This window comes from Macaca nemestrina, chromosome 1 (genome assembly GCF_043159975.1).
Source record: "Macaca nemestrina isolate mMacNem1 chromosome 1, mMacNem.hap1, whole genome shotgun sequence".
NCBI classification, from domain to species: Eukaryota; Metazoa; Chordata; class Mammalia; order Primates; family Cercopithecidae; genus Macaca; species Macaca nemestrina.
Window position 1 is genome coordinate 124,177,704 of NC_092125.1, and position 25,984 is coordinate 124,203,687.

Genomic DNA, 25,984 nt, shown 5'->3' on the forward strand with positions numbered 1-25,984 from the left:
TGTTGTATTGACAAAGTCTTGCTCACCGGAGCCTAGAACTCCTGGGCTCAAATGATCCTCCTGCCTCACTCAGCCTCCCAAGTAGCTAGGACTACAGGCACATGCCACAATGTGGGGCTAATTTTTTATAGAGATGGGGGTCTCACTATGTTACCTAGGCTGGTCTCAAACTCCTGGCCTCTTAACAATCCTCCCACCTTGGCCACCCAAAAAGCTAGCATTACAGGCATGAGACACCACACCTGCCCCCAAATTTTATTTTTAAAATGTTTATTTTTTCAAAATTGTAATGTCGACAGAGTCAAACTCTGTAAAATATTTGAAGAGATTTATTCTGAGCCAAATGTGAGTGACCATGGCCCATGACACAGCCTCAGGAGATCCTGAGAAGATGTGCCCAAGGTGTTTGGGCCACAGCATGGTTTTATGCACATTTTAGGGAGCATAAGACATCAATCAATACATGTTAAATGTACATTGGTTCAGTCCAGAAAGATGGGACAACACAGAGGTGGGGGTAGGGGGATGGACTTGCTGTCACATTGGTATCTTATTGCTACAAAGTGTATCAGTGTTAAGGTCTCTGTTTGTTTGTTTGTTTGTTTGTTTGTTTCTCCTGAGACGGAGTCTCGCTCTGTCACCCAGGCTGGAATGCAATGGCATGATCTTGGCTCACTGTAACACCCACCTCCCAGGTTCAAGTGATTCTCCTACCTCAGCCTCCCAAGTAGTTGGCATTACAGAGGCCCACCACTATGCCTGGCTAATTTTTGTGATTTTACTAGAGACAGGGTTTCACCATGTTGGCCAGGCTGGGTCTTGAACTCCTGATCTTAAGTGATTCACCCGCCTTGGCCTCCCAAAGGGCTGAGATTACAGGCATGAGCCACTACACCCGGCCTCAGGTTTACTTTAGAATGCCCTTGGCTGACAGGATGGGTCTATTTAGTCGGTTGGGGGGCTTAGAATTTTATTTTTGTTTTACAGTAAGAAGCCAAAGGACACAACAGAGTGAAAAGGCAACCCACTAACAGGGAGAAGACGGGGCTGGGTGTGGTGGCTCATGCCTGTAATCCCAACCCTTTGGAAGGCTGTGGCAAGAGGATCACTTAAGCCCAGGAGTTTGACACCGGCCTGGGCAATACAGGGAGACCCTGTCTCTAAAAAAAATGAAAAGAAAAGAAAAAGTGGGAGAAGATATTTGCAAATCCTATCTGATAAGGTGGTTAATATCCAGAATATACAGGGAACTAAAACACAACAAAAACCCACTAAAAAAATGAGCAAAGCCAGGAGTTCAAGGCTGCAGTGGGCCATGATCATGACACTGCACTTCAGCCTCGGTGACAAAGTGAGACCCTGTCTCTTAACAAAACAAACGGGTAAAGGACTTGAATAGACATTTCTCCAATGAAGATATACAAATGGCATGGCTGATAAGCACATGAAAAGATGCTCAACATCACTGGTCATTAGCAAAAGGCAAATCAAGACCACAACGAGATACCTCACACCTATTAAGATGGCTACTATACAAAAATAAAAAGATGTCAGCAGAGATCTAGGGAAATTGGAACTTTTGTGCACTCTTGGTGGGAATGTAAAATGATGCAGCCACTATGGAAAAGAGAATGGCAGTTCTGCTCGGCACAGTGGCTCATGCCTGTAATCCCAGCACTTTGGGAGGTCGAGGCGGGCGGATCACGAGGTCAGGATTTCGAGACCAGCCTGGTCAACATAGGGAAACCCCATCTCTACTAAAAACACAAAAATTAGCCAGGCATGGTGGTGCACGCCTGTAGTCCCAGCCACTCAGGCGACTGAAGCAGGAGAATCGCTCGAACTCAGGAGGCAGAGGTTGTGGTGAGCCGAGATCGCACCACTGCACTCCAGCCTGGGCAACAAGAGTGAAACTCCATCTCAAAAACAAAAACAAAAACAAAAACAAAACAAACAAGAGTATGGCAGTTCCTCAAAAAATTAAAAATAGAATTACTACATAATCCAGCAATTCCACTTCTGTATATATTGCTCAGGAGTTGAAAGCAACAGATATTTGAACATCTGTGTATATACCCAAAAGGGTTAAAAAACAGATATTTGTATATCCACGTTTATAGTATTATTTCACGGTAGACAAAAGTGGAAACAACCTGTTATCCATTAACAGATGACTGAATGAACTGCCATATATATAAAATGGAATATTATTCAGCCTTGAAAGAAATTCTGACACATGGATGAACCTTGAGGACATTATGCTAAGTGAAATCAGTTACAAAAAGACAAATGCTGTATGAATCTTTATATGAAATACCTAGAGTAGTCAAATTCATAGAGACAGAAAGAATGGCAGTTGCTGGGAAGAAGGGAGGGGAAGAATGAGGAGTTACCATTTACTGGGTACAGAGTTTCAGTTTTGCAAGATGAGTGCTGGAGACGGATGGTGGTAATGGTTGCACAACAATGTGAATGTATCTAATGCCACTGAATTGTACCTTTAAAAATGGTTAAGATGGTAAAATTTACCATCTTACAGTTTTACCATCTTTACAGTTTCTCGAGATTGCAAGGCCAGCAGTTAAAGACAAAAACAAAACTTCACTATTTCCAACTGCCCTACAGTGTGCAGACTTTTCCCTTGTCCTGCCCTGAGTAGAACTACAGTTGTCATCCGTGATTCTCCCTTTAAAAAATGCTTGTGGCCAGGAGCGGTGGCTTATGCCTGTAATCCCAGCACTGTGGGAGGCCGAGGCGTGCGGATCACCTGAGGTCAGGAGATGGAGAACAGCCTGGCCAACACGGTGAAACCCCGTCTCTGCTAAAAAGACAAATTAGCTGGGTGTGGGGGTGCGCGCTTGTAGTCCCAGCTGCTCCGGAGGCTGAGACAGGAGAATTGCTTGAACTCGGGAGGCGGAGGTTGCAGTGAGCCGACATCGCGCCACTGCACCCCAGCCTGGGCAACACAGTGAGACTCTGCCTCAAAAAAAAAAAATCATGCTTGCGTTTCATGGCGAATGTTACACATTCAAACTTATCACATACATTAATAGTAAGAAAATATGTTTTCTATCCGTTGTATATATTTGAGTTCCAGGCGAGATTTCCTTCGCAGAAAGAGTTCCGCAGATGAAAAGGAAAAGAAAATCCGTGGCCAACGTCAGCCGCGCGCTGAGGCCGGTCCCGCTACTAGCCCCGCCCAATCAACAAGGCCAATCAGCGGCTCGCAACGGGGGAGGGACACGCAGCCGCCAGCCGAGCAAGTCGATGAGGAGGCGCAGGAAGCACGCTGAAACACTGGGCTGCGGCAAGCTGTGCGACGTCTTCTGCGGCCGGCCTGGGCAGGTGTCTTCCTCGGGAGGCAGGCAGGGGATCCCGGACGTGAGTCCGTGCAGTTGGGTGTGTTGTGCGGCGGGTGGGGCGGGGCGTTACGCCCCGGCGGGTACCGCGGACTCGCGGCGCGGACGCTGGGGAGGTCGCAGGCGCGACCCGGGGCGGGAACCGTGCTGGCTGCGCAGCGTCGGCTCCGGCCTGTGGGTGCCTCGGGCTCCTCCCTCGGCTCCCGCGCCGGCGGCTGCCTGTCCGCCGTGGTTGTGCGCATTCCGGGGAGGTGCTGGGCCCAGAGAGCGGCCTACGGAGAAGGCACAGCGAGTGCAAAGCGAGACCCCGGCGCAGGGTGAATTATGTTGGCTTTGGTTATCTCTGAAAACTTTAAGCATAATTTGAATAAATACTGTCAACAGAATAGCTCAGATTTAGTTGTAGTTAATTTTCTAAAACTTCAAATTTGTGAATTAACACAGTTAACAACAACAAAAAAGGACACAAAACAACCTCCAAATCGATTTTTTTTTTTTTTTGAGACGGAGTCTTGCTGTGTCACCCAGGCTGGAGTGCAGTGGCGCTCTCTCCGCTCATTGCAACCTCAGCCCCCCGGGTTCCAGCGATTCTCCTGCCTCAGCCTCCTGAGTAGCTGGGACCACAGGTGCGCGCCACCACGCCCGGCTAATTTGTAAATTTTATTTGTAGAGAAGGGGTCTCGTGTTGCCCAGGCTTGTCTCTAACTCCTGGGGTCAAGGGATCTTCCCATCTTGGCCTCCCAAAGTGCTGGGATTACAGGCATGAGCCATCGCGCTTGACTTCAAATCTGATTTGAGTGTAAAAAGTTGGAGACACCATAAGCTGTAGGTTTATAACTAGGTGGTGAAAAACAATTCAGGTTTTCTTTATGATAGTGATTGTGAAGTGTTCTTCCCAGACTAGCTTTATCGTCATCTGGGAAATTGACAAGTTTGAGAGCCGTGGTTCCAAGAAACTACAGAATCACACGAACTAAGTTGCAACCTCCCGACGTATGCCCTGGTACTTCTAGCCTAATACAGGATTTGACTCTACTAATCCAAGTTAGTCTTGCCTTTCCCATTACTCATGTGCATTCGTTGAAACCAAAGACTTTTCTTTTGTGTCCATTTGTACTCAATGGCTGGCCGTCTGCACGGAGATCTGTGTTTCCTGGTAATTCTCCAGTCTAGAAGCGACTATAATTTACTATATATATTTTATATAGTAAAATATATAACTATTCGTTCTAACAGGTCTTCTCCACTCTAAGACCCTATCCTCTCAGAGAAGCCCCTGAGAGCCTGTTAGTACTTTTGCCCTGGAGAGGCAGTTTAGGTGGAGCCAGTCTGGGTTCTACCACTTACTAGCCTAGTGGTCTTGGGCAAGTTACTTTGTGTGATCTGTAAAATGAAGATAAGTGAGGATAAGAGTACTACTTCCAGTAGTTTTGTGAGGATTAAATTAATGTAACAGTGTTTGGCACATAGTAACAAAATATTAGCTCCTTTTAAGACGGAGTTTTGCTCTTGTTGCCCAGGTTGGAGTGCAGTGGCGTCATCTCGGCTCACCGTAACCTGCACTCCCCGGGTTCAAGCGATTCTCCTGCCCCAGCCTCCCGAGTAGCTGGGATTACCGGCATGCGCCACCACGCCCTGCTACTTTTGTTTTTAGTAGAGACGGGGTTTCTCCATGTTGGTCAGGCTGGGCTGCAACTCCCAACTTCAGGTGATCCTCCCGCCTTGGCCTCCCAAGGTGCTGGGATTACAGGCGTGACCCACCGTGCCCGGCCTTTAGCTACTATTATATATATTATAATTTAAAAATTATTAGTACCGAAGCCTGAGACAGGAGAGAAATGGTAAAACTAGTAGGGACTGCGGGAGAGAGAGAGAAGTATCCCCTGACAAGTACTAGAATGACATAGGTGCTACCATTAAACGAAGCCAGCTAGGATGGTTACTTTTGATTAACACTTTGCTACTCAAGAGTGTGGTCTGCGGCATCACCAGGAGCTTGTTAGAAGTGGAGAATCTCAGACCTACCTCAGATTTACTGAATCAGAATCCTTTTTTTTTTTTTTTAAACAAGCTCTCCAGCAGGTTTAGATGCAGCTTTGTTTGGAGGAAATGTGAGATTCGTTTTAGGATTTCTCAAGGAGTTCTAGCCTTCGATCAGTGACCATGGGGATCTGGCAGGAGGGCTTGAATTTCTAGCTGATTCTTCTCTTCTGTCTTACCCTCCGGTCTTCCATCATTTCTACATTGCTAATCTCTATCCCTGGAGAAATCTATGGAACTGCTGGTTATTATTGGAGAAAGTAACATAGTTGCCAATAGTATGACTTTGTGGATGTCACAGTCAAAACTCAGCTGCCTGGCTGGCACGGTGGCTCACCTGTAATCCCAGCACTTTGGGAAGACAAGGCGGGGGGCGGGGGGATCTTTTGAGTTCAGGGGTTTGGGACCAGCCTGGGCAACATAGTGAGACCCTGTCTCTATAAAAAAGAAAAAAAAGCTCTCAACTGCTTGACAGGCTTTTCATTCACTTCCCTTTGTATAATGCCTCCTGTAGTAAGTACTTTTTTTCCGCTTCAACTCTCCATTTCCCCCATCTTAACCTCCTCACATACAGTGTTAGAAATGCAAATTACTCTTAGTAATTTCTCTGTCCACTTGATATTATAATATGAAATCTGTCAACTTCTCTTTTTGCTTTTGAAATTTTGTCTTCATCCCTCTTCATTCATTTCTATTTATGGAGTGCATAACCTCATTGCCTATGAAGAACCCTTCCTGTAACCTTGATTTCATGCACTCCCATCTTGGAGCCTGTCTCCAGTTTACACACTCCCTTTGTCACCTACTTCTTAACCACTTAGAGAATTAGGCTTCTCACTGTCATTCTCTGAAAGGTCATAAATGGCCAACTAATTAACCAATCTAATGGCTTTTTTCCAGACTTTATTCCTCTCCACTTCTCTGAAGTATTGAATATGCTTGATACCTCTTTCTTGAAATTAAGCCCCTCTTTGGTTTTTGCCCATTGCATTTTTTTGGCTTGCCCTCTATTGCCCTTATTAGCCTTCACTCTCCTCTCTGGTATTTGCTTCTTCCATGGCTTTCTTCCTTAGCTGAACTCTTAATTTTTTGCAATACAGTATACAGTTATTCAGTATTTCTAAGTATCTCCAGAGCATAACAGCAATTTTAGTGGGTTTTTTTTTTTCTTTTTTCTTTTTTTTTTTTTTGAGACGGAGTCTCGCTCTGTCGCCCAGGCTAGAGTGCAGTGGTGCCATCTCGGCTCACTGCAAGCTCCGCCTCCTGGGTTTACGCCATTCTCCTGCCTCAGCCTCCCGAGTAGCTGGGACTACAGGCGCCCGCCACCTCGCCCGGCTAATTTTTTTGTATTTTTAGTAGAGACGGGGTTTCATTGTGTTAGCCAGGATGGTCTCGATCTCCTGACCTCGTGATCCGCCCGTCTCGGCCTCCCAAAGTGCTGGGATTACAGGCTTGAGCCACCGCGCCCGGCCTTTTTTTCTTTTTAATTGAGTCAAGGTCTTGCTCCGTCACCCGTCTTGGAGAACAGTGGCATGATCACGGCTCATTGCAGCTTCAACCTCCCTAGCTCAAATGATCCTCTCACCTCAGCCTCTCCAAGTAGCTGGGAATATAGATGTGCGCCACCACACCCAGCTAAATTTTAAGTTTTGTAGAGATGGAATCTCCCTAAGTTGCCCAGGCTGGTGTCAAACTCCTGAGCTCAAGTGATCCTCCTGCCTTGACTTCCCAAAGTGCTGGAATTACAGGCATGAGTCGCCACAACCGGCCAGAAACTATTGTTCTATATATTTTGTGAAGAGCTTTGATTGTTCAGGCAGGAGGGTAAATCTGGTCCCTGTTACTCCATGTTGGCCAGAAGTAGGAGTTGGGGAAGTGTGTTGGAGTACAGAGTCCCCCCTTTACTCTTGGGGGATACATTCTAAGACCCCAGTAGATGCCTGAAACTTCAGATAGTACTGAACCTTACATATATTCTGTGTTATTTCCTATACATCTATACCTCTGCTAAAGTTTAATTTATTAGTTAGGCACAGTAAGAGATTAACAGCAATAACTAACAAGATAGAAAAATTATAACAATACACAATAATAACAGTTATGTACTGTGGCTGGAATTTTTTCACTTTGAGGTACGACAGCAAAACTAGCATGAATTTCTTTCTCCTCCTGTACAATTTCATAGATACAAGTTTTGTTCTTAACATAGATCTTAGCAACCTCATCATATGAGTCTTTTTCTTTCTTTCTTTTTTCTTTAATTTTTTTTTTTTTTTCTTTTGAGACGGAGTCTCACTCTGTCACCCAGGCTGGAGTACAGTGGTGCGTTCTCAGCTCACTGCAATCTCTGTCTCCCAGGTTCAAGCGATTTTCCTGTCTCAGCCTGTCAAGTAGCTGGCATTACAGGTGTGTGCCACCATACCCGGCTAATTTGCATATTTTTATTTATTTATTTATTTTAAGACGGTGTTTCACTCTTGTTGCCCAGGCTGGAGTGCAATGGCGCGATCTCGGCCCACCACAACCTCTGCCTCCTGGATTCAAGTGATTTTCCTGCCTCAGCCTCCTGAGTAACTGGGATTACAGGCATGTGCCACCACGCTCGGCTAATTTTGTATTTTTTTGTAGAGACAGGGTTTCTTCACGTTGGTCAGGCTGGTCTTGAACTCCTAATCTCAGGTGATCCGCCCACCTCGGCCTCCCAAAGTGCTGGGATTATAGGTATGAGCCACTGCGCTTGGCCTATTTATTTATTTTTTGAGATGGAGTCTTGCTCTGTTGTCCTGGCTGGAGTGCAGTGGTGTAATCTTGGCTCATTGCAACCTCTGCCTCCTGGGTTTAAGCAATTCTCCTGCCTCAGCCTCCCAAGTAGCTGGGACTACAGGTGCCTACCACCATGCCTGGCTAATTTTTGTATTTTTAGTGGAGACAGGCTGTGTTTGCCACACTGGTCTCGAACTCCTGGGCTCAAGTGATCTGCTGGCCTCAGCCTCCCAAAGTGCTGGGATTACAGGCATGAGCCACTGCGCCCAGCCCTTTTTTTTCTTTATTAAGTTGAGAACTTTCACTTTTTCACTTAAAGGAAGCACTTTATGGCTTTTCTTTGATATATCTGAATTGCCAGCATTGTCACTCCTGTGCTTTAGGACCATTATTAAGTAAAGATTCCTTGAATACACACACTGAGATACCACAGCAGTCGATCTGATAACCCAGATGGATATTAAATGACTGGAGTGTGACACCTACAGTGTGGACATCGTCCCAGGTGGGATGGAATAGGACAGCAAGAGAGTTCCTCACACTATCCGGAGCTGCGCATAATTGAAAACTTAGAAACTGTTAACTTCTGGAATTTTCCATTTAATATTTTCAGACTGCAGTTGACTGTGGGTAACTGAAACCTCAGAAAGCAAAACCGTAGATGGGGGTACCACTGTAGAGTTACTGTGTCACTTTGATCCGAAACCTCCACCTGAATGATTCCTTTAACCGTTCCCGCTAGGCTTTCTCTGTTAAAGCTGCTGTGCCAAATCCAGGGGTCAGTTTGCTGCCCTCTGATCGCCTGACCTCTTAGCAGCATTCAACTTATTTGTCTCTTCTCTCCTCCTTTCTTCACTTGGCTTCTGGAATTCCAGCCTCTCTTGGTTTTCTTCCTGCCTCATAGCACGCATTAGAAGTATCTCTTGCTGGTTCCTCCTCTTCTTTCTGATCCCCGAATGTTGGCTTGCCCTGGACTCAGTCTTTTGTCCTCATAATAGATCTTCTGGTGATCTTACCCAGTCCATCTCTTTTAAACCCCGTCTACATCCTGAGGGCTCTCAAATGCAGTCCCACTGCTCTCCTTAGCTTCATCCTGCATATTTACAATCTCTACTTGGACATCAGTGGACACTTCAGATTTACTATATCCAAACAAAACTCTTGGTCTTTCAGAACTTGCTGTCTTCCTCAGTCTTTTCTCCCAGTTGGCCTGGCCACAAACCTAGAAATTGTACCAAATCTTCACTTGTCCTTACCTACATCCAAATTTTCAGCAATTTCTATAGTGTGTTTCTGTATTAGAGTAGCAAGAGATGTTATAAGAAATAAACCCATATATCTCAGGATATGCCATAAAGGAAGTTGATTTTTGCTCACATGAAAGTGAAAAGCTATGTTCCCACTTAGTGGGTGGCCTTCCAGGTGGGCCCAGGCACCTGCATAGTTTGGCTGCCCTCCTCCAGGGCTCAGTGTCCTGGACATTCCCAGGTTGGAAGAAGGCAGCTGGGAGGTTTTCATGGGCCAGACCTGGATGTGGTGCGTATCCCTTCTACCTGTTGCATTGGCTAGAACTTCACTATTACGCGGCCATACTCTACAAAGAGAGGCTGAGACATACAGTCATCATTTGTCCAGAAGGAAGAAGAAATATGCCTAGTGACCTATTAGCTGGTCACTTTGCCAAATGTAGTAGGGTCTACCTACAGATTTTAAAAATCTGACCATTTGTCATCACCTTTGCTGCTATCTTAGCTCATGTCACCTTCATCTCTCAACTGGATGACTACAGATCCTCCTAACCTCCTGATAATTTTCCATTCTAATCTCTACATAATAGCCACAGTAATTTCTTTTAGAATGTAAACCAGATTCTATCATGCCTCTATTTAAAAGCCTCAGGTGGCTTCCTGTTACACGTAGAGTAAAAACCACACTCTTTACTGTGGTCTACCACTCCCTCCCTCCCCACCTCCCTGCCTCCCAGCTCATCCCCAAAACCCAGCTGTTCTGGCCTCCTTTCTGTTCCTTGACTGCTTCAGCTTCTTCCCCACTCAGGGCCTCTATACTTGCTGTGTCTTCTCTCTGGGTGTTCTTCAAATCTTCCTAAGATTATCTTATTTTTCTCCTTAAATGTTCTTGTAGTTACCTACTTACGTGTAACAAACCACTCTAAAGTGTAGTGGCTTTTTTTTTTTTTTTTTCTTTTTGAGACAGAGTCTTGCTCTGTCACCCAGGCTGGAGTGCGGTGGTGCGATCTTGGTTCACTGCAACTTCCACCTCCCAGGTTCAAGCAATTCTCCTGCCTCAGCCTCCCAAGTAGCTGGGACTACAGGTGCGTGCCACTATGCCCAGCTGAATTTTTGTATTTTTAGTAGAGACGGGGTTTCACTGTGTTAGCTAGGATGGTCTCGATCTCCTGACCTTGTGATCCGCCCGCCTCAGCCTCCCAAAGTGCTGGGATTACAGGTGTGAGCCACCGTGCCTGGTCAAGTGTAATGGCTTTAAACAACACTTTTATTACCACTGGTGATTTTGTGGTTTTATGGGGTGTGATTGGGCTCAGCTGGATAGTTCTTTTATTCTGCATGACATTGGCTGCATCATCAAGTCAGTCACCAGAGGCTGGACTGGAACCACCAAGATGGCTCAGCCACATGACTGCCATTGATATTAGCTGCAGGCTGGGAGCTCAGTGTGCCCCTGCACCCAGCCTCTTCGTGTGACTGGCCTTCTTACAAGGTGGCAGCTGGATTGCAAGAGGGGCGTGTTCCCACGAACATATGTTCTGTCTTAGGATTCTCCAGAGAGACAGAACCAATGAGGGTGGGTGGATGGATGGATGAGAGGGAATTTATTAGCGGAATTAGTTCATATGATTATGGGTGCCAGGAAGTACCATGATAGGCTGTCTACAAGCTGGAGACCCTGGAACGCCAGTAACCTGGCTCAGTCCAGGTGTGAAAGCCTCAGAACCAGGGAAGCTGATGGTGTAATTTTCAGTCTGAGGCTGAAGGCCTGAGAACCTAGGGGCTGCTGGTGTAAGTTCTGGAGTCTAAAGGCTTGGAGAGCCTGGAGTTCTGATGTCCAGTGACAGGAGAAGAAGAGTGTCCCTGCTCCAGGAGAGAAAAGAAATTGCCTTTTCTCTTTTTTGTTTTATTAGGGTTCCCAGATGACTGAGTGGTGCTCGCCCCTACAGAGGGTGGATCTTCCACACTCAGTCAACTGACTCACAAACCAGTCTTCCCTGGAAACCCCCTCAGACACATCGGAAGGAATGCTTTGCAGTTCTCTAGGTATTCCTTAGTCCAGTCAAGTTGACACTTAAAGTTAACCATCACATGTTCCAAAGCGAAGTAGAAGCAGGCGACCCTCTTGAAGGCTAGGCCCGGAACCATCGCAGCCCCACTTCCACCAAAGGATTTTGGTTCAGTAGTCACAGGGCCAGCCCACATTCAGGAGAGGGGGAAATAACACTTGACATCTCTCCGTGGGGAGAGTGACAAAGCATTTGTGGCTGTCTTGGATTTTAGGGGCCTACCCTGAAATACGCAGCATCGTCTAATCCATATGTAACACTGTCTTGCTTTATTTTCTTAGGATTTATCACTATCTCGAGTTACATGTTTTTGTTTTTGTTTTTTGCCAACTTGCTGTCCTCCCCCCCTAGAATGTAAGCTTCCTGAAGAAGACCTTGTCTGTGTAGATTCCTGGGGTCCCTGTCACTTAAGACAGTGCCCAGCGCGGTGGCTCACGCCTGTAACCACAGCACTTTGGGAGGCCGAGGCGGGCTGATCACCTGAGGTCGGGAGTTCGAGACCAACATGGAGAAATCCCTGACTAACATGGAGAAATCCCTTCTCTACTAAAAATACAAAAAATTAGCCGGGTATGGTGGCGCATGCCTGTAATCCCAGCTACTTGGGAGGCTGGGGCAGGAGAATCGTTTGAACCCAGGAGGCAGAAGTTGCAGTGAGTTAAGATCACACCATTGCCCTCCAGCCTGGGTGACGAGCGCAACTCTGTCTCACACACACACACACATAGCCCAGCCCAGGAGATCGCGCCATTGCACTCCAGCCTGGGTGACAAGAGCAAAACTCTGTCTCACACATACACACACACACACCCCCCAGGAGGTCGCGCCATTGCACTCCAGCCTGGGTGACAAGAGCAAACCTCCGACACACACACACACAGTGCCCAGTGTACAGTAGGTATTTGGTAAATGTTGAACAAATTAATGCTGAACTCCTTCCACAGCCATATTCTCATTCTGAATTTCTATTTAAAATTAACATCACTGTTTTTGTTGCTGGTAGGCTGAGGTCTGTAGAATTGATCTTCAGAGTGTGCCACGTGTGTCCTTCCTGGTTTTGTTGCCACCACTCTTTTAGGCCGAGTACCACATCTTTCTTCTGCTTCAGCCACTTTGTTGGATAATGAATCCAGGTTTTCCTCCTCCTCGCACTTAGTGCTAGTTTTTTATTTTTTATTTTTTGTTGTTTTTTTTTTTAGAGACCGAGTTTTATGCTTTCGCCCAGGCTGGAGTGAAGTGGCACAATCTCGGCTCACTGCAACCTCTGTCCCCCAACCAGGTTCAAGCGATTCTCCTGCCTCAGCCTCCCAAGTAGCTGGGATTTACAGGTGCATGCCACCATACCTGGCTAATTTTTTTTTTTTTTTGGTAGTTTTAGTAGCGGCAGGGTTTCACCATGTTGGCCAGGCTAGTCTGGAACTCCTGACCTTGTGATTCACCTGCTTGGCCTCCCAAAGTGCTGGGATTACAGGCGTGAGACACCGCGCCTGGCCTAGTGCTAGTTTTATCTTCCTGCAGTGTGGCTCACATCCCTCTCTTTCTTGAGGTGGAGTCTTGCTCTGTCACCCAGGCTGGAGTGCAGTGGCGTGATCTCCGGTCACTTCAACCTCTGCCTTCCAGGCTCAAGCGATTCACCTGCCTCTGAGTAGCTGAGATTATAGGTGCCTGCCACCACGCCCGGCTAATTTTTGTATTTTTAGCAGAGATGGGGTTTCACCATGTTGGCCAAGTTGGTCTCAAACTCCTGACCTCAAGTGATCTGCCCACCTCAGCTTCCCAAAGTCCTGGGATTATAGGCGTGATCTACTGCTCCCAGCTTTGGCTCCCATCCTTCGTGAGAATTACAGCAGGTGAAGTTAGTCATAAGCTTTTTTCCTCAGCAGTGTCATCACCACCCACCCACCTCTACCTCTCACTGTATCCATCCTCCCAATTGCAATTGCTGAAGCATACACTTTGCCCTCTGTCTCTGCCTGTCCCATCTTGAGCACTTAACATGTTACCCCTACTTCAGATTCTCATTCCTGTGCAGTCTTTCCACTTTCTCCGGTTGATGCGCATTCTTTTTTTTTTTTTTTTTTGAGACAGAGTTTTGCTGTTGTTACCCAGGCTGGAGTGCAATGGCGCGATCTTGGCTCACCGCAAATTCCGCCTCCCGGGTTCAAGCGATTCTCCTGCCTCAGCCTCCCAAATAGCTGGGATTACAGGCATGCACCACCACTCCCAGCTAATTTTGTATTTTTAGTAGAGATGGGGCTTCTCCATTGTTGATCAGGCTGGTCTCAAACTCCCCATCTCAGGTGATCCATCCGCTTTGGCCTCCCAAAGTGCTGGGATCACAGGCATGAGCCACTGTGCCTGGCCAGATGTGCTTTCTTTATCCTTTGAACCTCTAAAATCCTTGAGTCCTTGCTATGGCTTTATTTGCATTTGCTGCTTAACAAATGTTTACTGAATGTCTTTCACGTACCAACCACTGGGCTGGGTGTTGAGGCTGGGGAGATGGAGGGACAAGGTGGAGATGTGAGTGGGAAGGTGACTTCAGAGTTAGGTAAGATATTACCTTTCCCTAGAGAAGTTCACTCTTTAACAGTGGTTTTCTATCTTGGCTACACATAAGAATCACTTGGAGGGGCTTAAAAAAATTCCAGTGCCTGGGTCCTAATCCCAGAGATTCTGATTTAATTGTTTTGGGATATGGCCAAAACATTGGGAGTTTTAGAAGATCCTTGGGTGATTCTAATATGGAGCCCAGGTTGAGAGCCATTGAGCTAATGGAAGAGACAGACCGATAAATGGCTAACTTCATTGCTTCCAATGCCAGAAGAATATACAAGGCACATGGGGAACAGGAGTATTTAATTTAGCCTGGAGTTATTTTTATTGTACAACTAGACTGTAAGCTGTTTATGGACAGGGCCCAGGGCTTTGTCATCTTGGGGTTCTCTTGCCTGATTCTTACATGTGGTGGGTATGAGATAGGCCACCCAACAGAACTTTCTTCGATGATAAAAGTGGTCAAATGTTCTGTATCCACCCTGTCCAATATGGTAGCGACTACCTATACGTGGCTATTGAGTGCTTGAAATGTAGCTAGGGGGAATGAGGAACTGAATTTTTAATTTTATTTAATTTTAATTAAATAGCTATATAGAAGAGTTACTAATGTTTAAATTATTTGACTTTATGCAGGGGCTTAGGTAAGGCAGGTTATTTTCTCTGAATGGTTTTGAAGTTTAGTCACTTCATTTGAATTGTAATTTCTCACTTCTCTCTCTTTTTTTTTTTTAAGGTGGAGTCTCACTCTGTCACCCAGGCTGGAGTGCAGTGGTGTGATCTCAGCTCACTGCAACCTCTGCCTCCTGGGTTTAAGCGATTCTCCCACCTCAGCCTCCCAAGTAGCTGGGATTACAGGTACACACCACCATGCCCGGCTAAGTTTTTGTATTTTTAATAGAGACGGGGTTTCACCATGTTGGCCAGGCTGCTCTCGAACTCCTGGCCTCAAGTGATCCGCCCACCCTGGCCTCCCACAGTGCTGGAATTACAGGCGTGAGGCACCGTACCTGGCAATTTCCCACTTTTCTTATTTATCATTTGTTAAAATGAAAAAAAACACAGAGGGAGTCAGGTGTGGTGGCTCACGCCTGTAATCCTAGCGCTTTGGGAGGCCAAGGCATGTGGATCACCTGAGGTTGGGAGTTTGAGACTCGTCTGACCAACATGGAGAAACCCCATCTCTACTAAAAATTCAAAATTAGCTGGGCATGGTGGTGCATGCCTGTAATTCCAGCTACTCAGGAGGCTGAGGCAGGAGAATCGCTTGAACCTGGGAGGCGGAAGTTGCGATGAGCCAAGATTGCGCCATTGCACTCCAGCCTGGGCAAGAAGAGCGAAACTCCATCTCAAAAAAACACAACAAAACAAAACTCCAAAAGCACAAGGAGGTTCATTAAAATACCTGTTTTTAAATTGACTTTATTGAGCTATAAATCATACTATATAATCCACCATTTAAAGTGTCCAGTTCCACCAGGCACAGTGGCTCATGCCTGTAATCTCAGCACTTTGGGAGGCTGAGGTGGAAGGATAGCTTGACCCCAGGGGTTTGAGACCAGCCTGGGCAATATACTGAGACCTTATCTCTACAAAAAAGTTAAATAATTAAAAAAAAATTAGCCAGGTGTGGTGGTGCAGGCTTGTAGTCCCAGCTACTCAGGAGGCTGAGGTGGGCAGATCACTTGAGTCTGGGAGGGCGAGGCTGCAGTAAGCTGGGATTGTGCCTCTTCACTCCAGCCTGGAAAAAAAAAAAAAGCATACAATTCCATGGTTTTGGGTATACTTGCATGTATTTGCAACCATTATCACAATTTTAGAACATTTTTCATCACCTCAAAAGGAAACCCTGTAGCTATTATACTCCCAAACCTTCAGGCTTAACCACCTGTTAATCTACTTTCTGTCTTAATAGCTTTGCCTATTCTGGACATTTCATATATATGTACTTATATAATGTGTGGTCTTTCATATCTGGTTTCTTTCATATAACGTAACATTTTCAAGGTTCATCTATGTTGTAGCATGGTGTCAGTACTTCATCCCTTTTTATGGCTGAATAATCTGTTGCATGGCTGTATCACGTTTCATTTATTTATCAGTTGATGGAAATTTGTTTGTTGTTGTTGTTGTTTCTGTGACGGGGTCCCACTCTGTCACCCAGGTTGGGGTACAGTGGTGTGATCTTGGCTCACTGCAACCTCCGCCTCCCAGGCTCAAGTGATCCACCCACCTCAGCCTGCCAAGAGGCTGGGACCACAGGCTGCACTACCACACCTGGCTAATTTTCTGTTTTTTTTTTTTTGTTGTTGCCTAGCCTGGTCTTGAGCTCCTTAGCTCAAGCAATCCACCCGCCCAAAGTGCTGGGATTACAGGCGTGAGCCACCACACCTGGCCCTGTTGATGGAAATTTGGGTTTTTCCCAAACGTTTTGGCTGTTATGAAAAATGTGGCTATAAACATTCATGTACAAGTTTTTGTGTGGACATACATTTTCATTTCTCTTGAGTATATACCTAGGAATGGAATTGCTGGGCCATGTGGAAAAATGCCTGTTTTCTTATCTCAATGAGCATATTATGCATACATGCATGTTTTTTATATATGAATACCAATTTATTATTAATGTACCTTCTTCCTTAGTTACTATTCAGAAAGTGTTATCTTAACTCTAGAAGAAAGTATTTTCATTATAGAACAATCTGGCTGGGTACAATGGCTCATGCCTATAATCCTAGCAGGATGGGAGGATCACTTGAGGCCAGGGGTTTGAGACCAGCCTGGATAACACAGACCCTGTTTCTACTAAAAATTAAAAAAAAAATTAGCCAGGCGTGGTGGCACACACCTGTAGTCCCAGCTAGCCAGGAGGATCCGTTGAGCCCGGGAGTTGGAGGATGCAGTTAGCTGTGATTGTATCACTGCACTCCAGCCTGGGCAACGGAGCAAGACCCTGTCTCTAAAATAATAATAATAATAAAACCCAAAACCCAATTTATTTAAAAAATAATTCTATTTCGTTATATATATTGAAAATTGTTTTTGCCTTATACAGGATGCTGTGTTCTTGGCTCCTTTGTGAATGTCTGTTGCTAGTAGCTGGTTATGCTCATGATGATGACTGGATTGACCCCACAGACATGCTTAACTATGACGCTGCTTCAGGAACAATGAGAAAATCGCAGGTATTAAAAAAAAAAATACGTGCATGTGTGTGTAAGACCTTCTCAGTCCCATGATGGAAATAGTCTAGCTCTGTTGTTTTTCACAGAGCTATGAGGGTCATGGATCCATGATTAGCAATTATGCAGAATATTTTCCTGACACTGTTAATCTAAAATTATTTCAAACCTACCTAGTATTGAATTTGAATGTAAAGCCCTTGAAGTAGCAAAATAATATGATTTTAGTTCTTAGTGTGTACATTTGAAACTGTTTTTTTGTGGTTCAGTATAATTTAAGAATATAACATGCAGAGTCATGAAATGATGAAGTCAGAATCTTAGTCTTCATTAACCAAAGGCTATTTTTGTAACTAAACTATAAAGAAGTAAAATGTTTCTATACTCTGTTTTAGGCAAAATATGGTATTTCAGGGGAAAAGGATGTCAGTCCTGACTTGTCATATGCTGATGAAATATCAGAATGTTATCACAAACTTGATTCTTTAACTTATAAGGTTAGTTTTTTTCATTCATAAATTTTATATTTTTATATTATGTTAAATCGCTCTCTGCTGATACATTTGTGTTTCTAGTGTTTCCGTGTACCATATGATTTTTATAGGTCAAATTTTTCTTTGGATACTCTGACCTTGGTTTCTCATTGTTATTGTAGCTTTGGTTTTTCTAATAGTACCTTGTATTTTCCTGTAATAACATTGACATCTCTGTGTTGTAAGTATTTCTTTACCAGACTGCAGACTTCTTGGTGCAAGGAATACGTTTCATTCATCTTAATTCTCTATCACCTATCACAGTGCTGAGGCATAGTAAACTCTCAAGTGTAGCAAATGAAGAAATGTGTCTATTACCAGCTTATAAGCATAAGAGTTACTCTTAAGAAGGATTATTATAATTTAGCATGTAATAGTATTCATTCCTTCACTTATCCAATCCTCTTTAAAAAAATGTAGCTAAAGAAGAGTTTACACAAAAATAAATAAGTCAAGGGATGTGAATGGAGTCGTTATTTGGTGTGGGAGCCACCTTCAATTGGCTGCGTAGGCAGGGCGAACTGGTAGCAGTGTGGAGGTAAGGAGGTAAGCCCTGGAATGGAGACGGGGGCGGGGGGGTGTCAGTGAGATCAGTGGAGGCTACAGAACTCCAGAAATGCTGAAGGTCTGAAATGAGGCAGTGATGGGTTGAAGATAAGAGGCAGGTATTAAACTTTTATGAGGTAGAGTAGGCAAATGTTGGTGGCTTAGGGAAGCGGGGCGGGTGTTAAGGGATAGGGAATTGCTAAAGAGTGAATGAGTCCCAGCTTGAGAGACTGGGAGAGTTTGTTCATTGAGATCCAGATAGAGCCCAATAAGGTCTATACCCACTTGCTTGTGATTCTTATTCAATGCGAATATTGTCTCACCTGAGTGCTTGAGAAAATGCGCTTGGATAAAATTTGCTTCGCTCCCATGATTTGAGGAAGCCACAAGAAAAAGAAAAGGAAAAAAAATTGCTTCACTTTGTGTATTATTACTGTATAGTGAGCTACACAAAAGTTTGGTTGCATAGCAAAAATGCAGAAATACCTTTTTACAGAATTTTTTTATTCCATTATTTGTGACTGGTTTAAACATTATAAGAAACATGATTGGTAAAATGGAGTCTCGAATCCTTTCTTTTTTTTTTTCCTAAGTTGTTTCTTTAAGGTTTAGAAAATAAACTGGTTTTACAAACCTTGCCTGAGAGCAAAGGAAACTGCTGCGTCCTTCTGTGTCCTCCTCTGCTCTGTGCGCTTCTTATTTTAAGTCGGTGTGCTGCTCAGTTATTGTCGCGTTTATCCACTGACGTGCATTTCAGTGCTGAACTCGTGGTCCACACTCGGTTAAAAAATACAAGTTGATAATCACCATGTTATTTTAATGTTTGAAAAATATCCACTACCCTCAGCGACTTGCCTTCTGGGTTGGTGGTGGCAGAGCTAAGTTCGTAGGAAGTCTGCTCCGGTGTAGAATTGTGCGCTGAAGGTTTACCATGTGGATGGTACCCTGGAGAAGCTGCCGTTCCTGCCTTCCTGAGCATTCCATACAGCATGGAATGATTAATTGCTGATGAAACATTAATGAAAGGCCGAAAGTCATATGCACAGTGAAGAAATATTCTGTTGTGTCTTTCATTTCATATTCTGGCTTCATCTTGTCTCTGTTTCTCTGTCCCTTTGTCTCTCTCTGTGTATTTATTCTGCTCTTCCCTCCTGCCCTTCCTTCCTCCTTTCTCTTGTTAAATTGTTGCTTTGGAATTAGAAAGAGGCAGATTGGTCCAGATGCTCTGCTTGTGGATCTCTGCCTCCTGGACTCATGATCTTTAGCTTTAAAGTTGTTGAAAGTCAGCAGAAAAACTGCCAGGTTAGAGCTAAGTACTGGATCTGGGCTCCATGTTTGTTGCCTACTTGCCCTTTGCAAAGAGAACATGGGGAGGCAGGCCAGCTCTGCCCTGTAATGTATTATAGCTGATAAATGCAAGCTTGATCAAAACAACTAGCTCCTTACCTTGATTCCAATGGCAGCACTAGGCTAGAAACTTAACCCTTACATTATACTTTGACTCTAACTAATGTTGAATGATTTTATGGTTACAGATTGATGAGTGCGAAAAGAAAAAGAGGGAAGACTATGAAAGTCAAAGCAATCCTGTTTTTAGGAGATACTTAAATAAGATTTTAATTGAAGCTGGAAAGCTTGGACTTGTGAGTATCTGATGGTGTGATACTAATCAGAGTAGTGGATATTTTTATTCATTAATTTCAAATAATATAAAGAAGTGAAGCATCATGATGCTTTTTAACAGAGCCCACCTGACTGACTCTTTAACCAGAAGCTATTCATACAGGATTGAAGGCACTACTGTATTGCTTTGCAGTGGTCTGGTGGAAGATGAGCAGTGCAGACCGCTCTTTCTCCTTTAGTTTGTATGGATTTACTTACTCAGCTCTGTGCTCTGCTCCACCAGTTAATAGAGGTGAGGAAGTGGGGTGATAATTCTGTCCTGACCCTACTCCTGGTTTTCTCTCAGTATATGCTGAGAAAAAGAAAAATGTATTTTATGTAGTTTTTCTCCTTGTTGCTTACTGTGGTGAGTGCTGCTTTATAGACATATTGTTCATAATTGTTGTTAAAATTTCCTTTTTTTTTTTTGAGACAGAGTCTCGCTCTGTTGTCCAGGCTGGAGTGCTGTGGTGCAATCTTGGCTCACTGCAACCTCTGCCTCCCAGGTTCAAACAATTCTCCCTGACTCAGCCTCCTGACTAGCTGGATTACAGGCACCTGCCACCATGCCTGGCTAATTTTTGTATTTTTAGTAGAGATGGGGTTTTGCCATGTTGGCCAGGCTGGTCTTGAACTCCTGACCTCAGGTGATCTGCTTGCCTTGACCTCCCAAAGTGCTGGGATTACAGATGTGAGCCACTGCACCCAGCCAAAATTTCTATTTTTAAGAAGTCACTGTTTTCACTTTGGGAAGTGAAAACTTCCCAGACTTAATGCATTAATTTAGTTTTAATTCACTTACCAAAGTGAAAACATCAAGAAAACGTGTAATTTAATAACTTATAACATTTAGAAAGCTCATTTAAAAGCTCATAGACTTTTTTCCCCTATTGTGTATGCCACCAGAATTGATTTAGAGAGTCAGAGACCAGCCTTTGGTCTTGATCTGGCCGTTAGCCCCACCTACCAGAAGTGGTCACAGGCAGAGCCCCGAAAATGAAAGGCCCTTGCATCAGCACAGTGTAGGCTGGCAAAACTTGCCATATACTCCATCTTGCTGGTACAGTAAGAAGTGATCAAAAGAAAAGGGAGTGTTAGATGAATAACAATGCTGCCTTATTCTGGAATTGTAGAAGCAGATGTGTTCTCAAATGTACACTCTATAATTTGAGTCTTACAGCTGTGTACAGGGTGGAACAGAACCTGGATAAGGAAACAGATGGAAACAAAAATACCTAGGATGGAAATGCTTGAAAATACTTAGTTTCTGATTTTTTTTTTTTTTTTTTTGAGACGGAGTCTTGCTCTGTTGCCCAGGCTGGAGTGCAGTGGCACAATCTTAGCTCACTGCAAGCTCCACCTCCTGGGTTCATGCCATTCTCCTGCCTCAGCCTCCCAAGTAGCTAGGATTACAGGCGCCCGCCACCATGCCTGGCTAATTTTTTGTATTTTTTTTAGTAGAGAGGGGGTTTCACCATGTTAGCCAGGATGGTCTCCATCTCCTGACCTCGTGATCTGCCTGCCTCGGCCTCCCAAAGTGCTGGGATTACAGGCATGAGCCACTGCGCCTGGCCTAGTTTCTGATTTTTAAAACATGTTAATATTAATGATGGCTTTTAAAAATGCTTACTGATGATTTGTGATAATATGTGACATTTGTTTCTTTTCTTTTCATATTTACTTTTTTATATATGTATTTTTTGAGATGGAGTCTCACTCTGTCACCCAGGCTCTCGGCTTACTGCAACCTCTGCCTCCTGGGTTCAAGCTATTTTCCTGCCTCAGCCTCCCGAGTAGCTGGGATTACAGGTGCATGCCACCACGTCTGGCTAATATTTTTGTATTTGTACTAGAGACAGTATTTCACCATGTTGGCCAGGCTGGTCTCAAACTCCTGACCTCAAGTGATCTGCCTGCCTTGGCCTCCCAAAATACTGGGATTACAGGCATGAGCCACCATGCCCCGCCGTGTATTTACTGTTTGTAAAAGAAAAAGGAATTTTATTTGTATCAACTTGCGAATTAATGCAAAATTTGTTTACAGTGATTTTGCTAAGCTGAACTCACACTTACAAAGGTAGTTATAAATATATATTTTATGGAAGCCCATTATTTTGTTGCTCTTTGAAATCCTTATTTTTCTTGTTTGTACTAATACAGATTTTAGGCTATCTGAAAACTGTTCAGCAAATGAAAAGTCATGCAGTGAATCATAAAATAAAAATGCACAGTTGATCCTCATTCTTCACAGGTTCTGTATTTATGAATCGACCTCATTAAGTCTGTGTAACCCCAAAGTCAATAATCGAGGTGTTTTGTGGTTACTCTGGGACACTGTGAAGAGTGGCAAAAAATTTGGGTTGCCTGTTGCATGCATTCCCAGCTGAGATGGAACAAGGCAACCAAAACTGTTGTCTTGTTTCAGCTCTCGTACTGCAAACAAGTGTTTTTTTTTTGGGGATCTATTTAGTGGTATATTTTTTCATGCTTTTTTGAGGGGAGAGTGGTGATTATTTTTATTTTTATTTATTTTGAGACCAATCATTAAACAGCATGATTTCGTTGTTTAAAACAGCCCTCTGATGTAGTGCTGAACTGAGGTCTAGTGTTTCTAAGTGCAAGAAGGCCATGATGTACTTACAGAGAAAAGGTGTGTATTAGAGAGGTGTGTATTAGAGTCAAGCGTAAGGTATACGACAGTTGTCCATGTATTCAATGTTAATGAATGAACTATATGTATATTCAATAAGGTGTCCTTAAACAGGAATGTACAGAAACACACATAAAACAAGGTTATGTATTGATCAATTGATAAAAATGTTATGACAGAGGTTTGCATGAACCAAACTGTGTATTTATTATAGGAGTAATGGTTCAGTACTTGCTAATCGGTGTTTGAGGTGACTTTATAGACAATAACTACTGTGAATAGCAAGAATCAACTGTATTTTAGTGAAATTTACAGTATCTTTTTTTTGCACAGAGTTCTAGAATTTTTGAATGTTTTTCACGTGTATTATCTTTGGTTTTCATGTTAGCCTGTGAAGACAGGTGGATATTATTATTATTGTTTTTAAGAGACAGGATCTTACTCTGTCTCCCAGGCTGGAGTGCAGTGGTGTGCTCATAGCTTACTGTAGCCTTGCATCCGGGGCACAGACAATTCTTCTACCTCAGCCTCCCTAGTAGGCGGGAGCCAGGTGCACACCACTGCACACAGCTAATAGTTAGAATTTTTTGTAGAGATGGGGTCTTGCTTTGTTGCCCAGGCTGGTCTTGAAGTCCTGGCTTCAAGCTGTCCTCCCACCTTGGCCTGTCAAAGCACTAGGATTATAGGTGTGAGCCACCTCGCCCAGGCTATTATACATATGAAATACTGCAAACTAATATTTAGTTCCAAATTGGCTTTTGTCTTAAAATGGTTCACCAAGTAGTAATAAAATTCTCTTTCTATTGTTTGTTTTTTGGTAAATTTAATTTAGCCTGATGAAAACAAAGGCGATATGCATTATGATGCCGAGATTATCCTTAAAAGAGAAACGTTGTTAGAAATACAGAAGTTTCTCAGTGGAGAAGACTGGAAACCAGGTGCCTTGGATGATGCACTAAGTGATATTTTAATTAATTTTAAGTTTCATGATTTTGAAACATGGAAGTGGCGATTTGAAGATTCCTTTGGAGTGGATCCATATAATGTGTTAATGGTAAGATGGGATGAGGGCAAGGGCAACGTCATTAAGTTTCCTTTTTAAAATACTTTCCAAACTCCACCATAATTATGTTAAGAACCTGTACTAAGTCACTCATGCCTTATTGATGAACAAGCTGCAAAATTGTAGAAATGATTTTGTGCATTTGAGTCCAGTTCTTTTTAGTTGCCCTGAGTGTTTTTGGTGGCTGATTTCTGCTTCTCTCTGTTTTAAGGTACTTCTTTGTCTGCTCTGCATCGTGGTTTTAGTGGCTACCGAGCTGTGGACATATGTACGCTGGTACACTCAGTTGAGACGTGTTTTAATCATCAGCTTTCTGTTCAGTCTGGGATGGAATTGGATGTATTTATATAAGGTATTACATGGATGAAGAGTTTTACAATTTTAACACATTTATTCACAGTGAAAGAAGACTAATCTGTTGAAAGCAATCTTACCTTGGATGTAGGTTGGAGGCAGTGACTAGAGGTGGTCCACGCTGGGGAGGAATTAAACGGACAATTCTTAGCTGACTGTTTTTTGATTCCTTGACCAGTTAGTGGGTAAAAAAGTTCAGTCCTAATTTTCATAACCCAGTTACTGTTAACATTTGGGCATGTAAGTCAGAATAAAGCTAGGTGGGTTGGGCATAGTGGCTAATGCCTGTAATCCCAGCACTTTGGGAGGCTGAGGTGGGCAGATCACTTGGTCAGGAGTTCAAGACTAGCCTGGCCAACATGGTGAAACCCCATCCTTCTAAAAATACAAAAATTAGCCAGGCCTGATTGCATGTGCCTGTAGTCCCAGCTACTCAGCAGGCTGAGGCAGGAGAATTGCTTGAACCTGGGAGGTTGCAGTGAGCCAAGATCGTGCCCCTGCACTCCAGCCTCGGCCACAGAGTGAGGTCCTTCTCGAAAAAAGGAAGGAAAAAAAAGAATAAAGCTAAATGGATACATTAAAAAATTCTCATGTGGGTAATTTAGGGTATGTCATTCTATTCTTTGCTAGAAATGATACCAGAATACTATCTTTTAAAAATTAGCTTATTTTTTGAGTGTTATGTTCATGGCAGAGAATGTAGAAAAGACAGATAAAAAGAAATTAATTTTAAAAATCACCTATAATTTTATCACCTAGAGAAAATCTGTCAGTAGTTTGAGGTATTTCTTTCTAGTTTTTTCTAGATTTTAATTATCTTTCAAAGTTGGGATCATACTGTATATAGAAATTTGAAAGGACCACTACTGTTCCCATCAACATAGCATAATCATTGAAAGAAAATTTTAGATCTCTCTAGCAGAGTAAGTCAAGTAGCCAATGACTTCAGTGACTTCATCTGGTTAAAGCATTATGACATTTCTTTAACCTTTTGCCCTAAGTATTATAGTATCTAGAACTAATTATTTACAAATTAAACACAGATTCTATGTGGAAGGAAAGTTTGTTGAGTATTGTCACCTCAATGATTGTATATTGGTCATTGTGCTGGAAATTATCCAGTGCAAAATAGGATATCATCAACTGTAAAAGAAAATGAGAAGTAGTCATTTAATTTGTATGGCTAGAACTAGTTGTTGTTGTTGTTGTTTTTGAGACCGTCTCACTCTGTCCCCCAGGCTGGAGTGCGGTAGCGAAATCTCGGCTCAGTGCAACCTCTACCTCCTGGGTTCAAGCGATTCTCCTACTTCAGCCTCCTGAGTATCTGGGACTCCAGGCCCTTGCCATCATGCCCGGCTGAACTAAAAACATTATTTTTAGTAAAGTTTTCCTTTTTCATTATAACTACTTACAGAGAAGGCAATTGTAGTTAGTACTTTATGCTTACTTGTTGCATTAAGGCTGTACTTTTCCATGAACTGGAAATAGCTACTCTTTAAAAATAATATGTTTTCCTATAATCCCTCCTATAATATAATATAATTTCCTATAATCACTTTGGGAGGCTGAGGTGGGCGGATCACTTGAGGTCAGGAGTTCGAGACCAGTCTGGCTAACATGATGAAACCCCGTCTCTACTAAAAACACAAAAATTAGCTGGGCATGGTGGCGGGCACCTTTAATCCCAGCTACTCGGGAAGCTGAGGCAGGAGAATTGCTTGAACCTGGGAGGTAGTGGTTGCAGTGAGTAGAGATTGTGCCACTGCACACCAGCCTGGGCCACAGAGCAAGACTCCGTCTCAGGAAAAAAAGAGAAAAAATAGTAATAATATGAATTTTTTTAATTAAAACTTTTATAACAGTCTGGTTTGGATGCATGGTAAAGACACTCTTTGAATGAAGGTCTTTTGGATGTGTAGGCCTAACCTTCATGGTAACGGCCTCTCCTGGTTCCCTTTTG

General features: G+C 43.6%; 1 protein-coding gene across 7 annotated transcripts in view; it reads left to right on the forward strand.

Moving 5' to 3' along the window:
* Window positions 1-3,237: 3,237 nt before the first annotated feature.
* Window positions 3,238-25,984, forward strand: part of LOC105489229 (chloride channel CLIC like 1) — a 38,183-nt gene continuing 15,436 nt past the window's right edge. For 3 of the 7 annotated variants that reach the window (XM_011753934.3, XM_011753935.2, XM_024795210.2), the window contains exons 1-6: window positions 3,249-3,341; window positions 17,090-17,219; window positions 17,612-17,713; window positions 19,831-19,938; window positions 23,440-23,661; window positions 23,882-24,022. In XM_011753934.3, the coding sequence (XP_011752236.2) occupies window positions 3,268-3,341; window positions 17,090-17,219; window positions 17,612-17,713; window positions 19,831-19,938; window positions 23,440-23,661; window positions 23,882-24,022 (777 nt within the window). In that variant the 5' untranslated portion in view covers window positions 3,249-3,267. Of the gene's footprint in view, window positions 3,400-17,089; window positions 17,220-17,611; window positions 17,714-19,830; window positions 19,939-23,439; window positions 23,662-23,881; window positions 24,023-25,984 lie in introns of all 7 variants that reach the window. The other 4 variants (XM_011753937.3, XM_011753936.3, XM_011753939.3 and 1 more) reach the window with 4 other exon arrangements.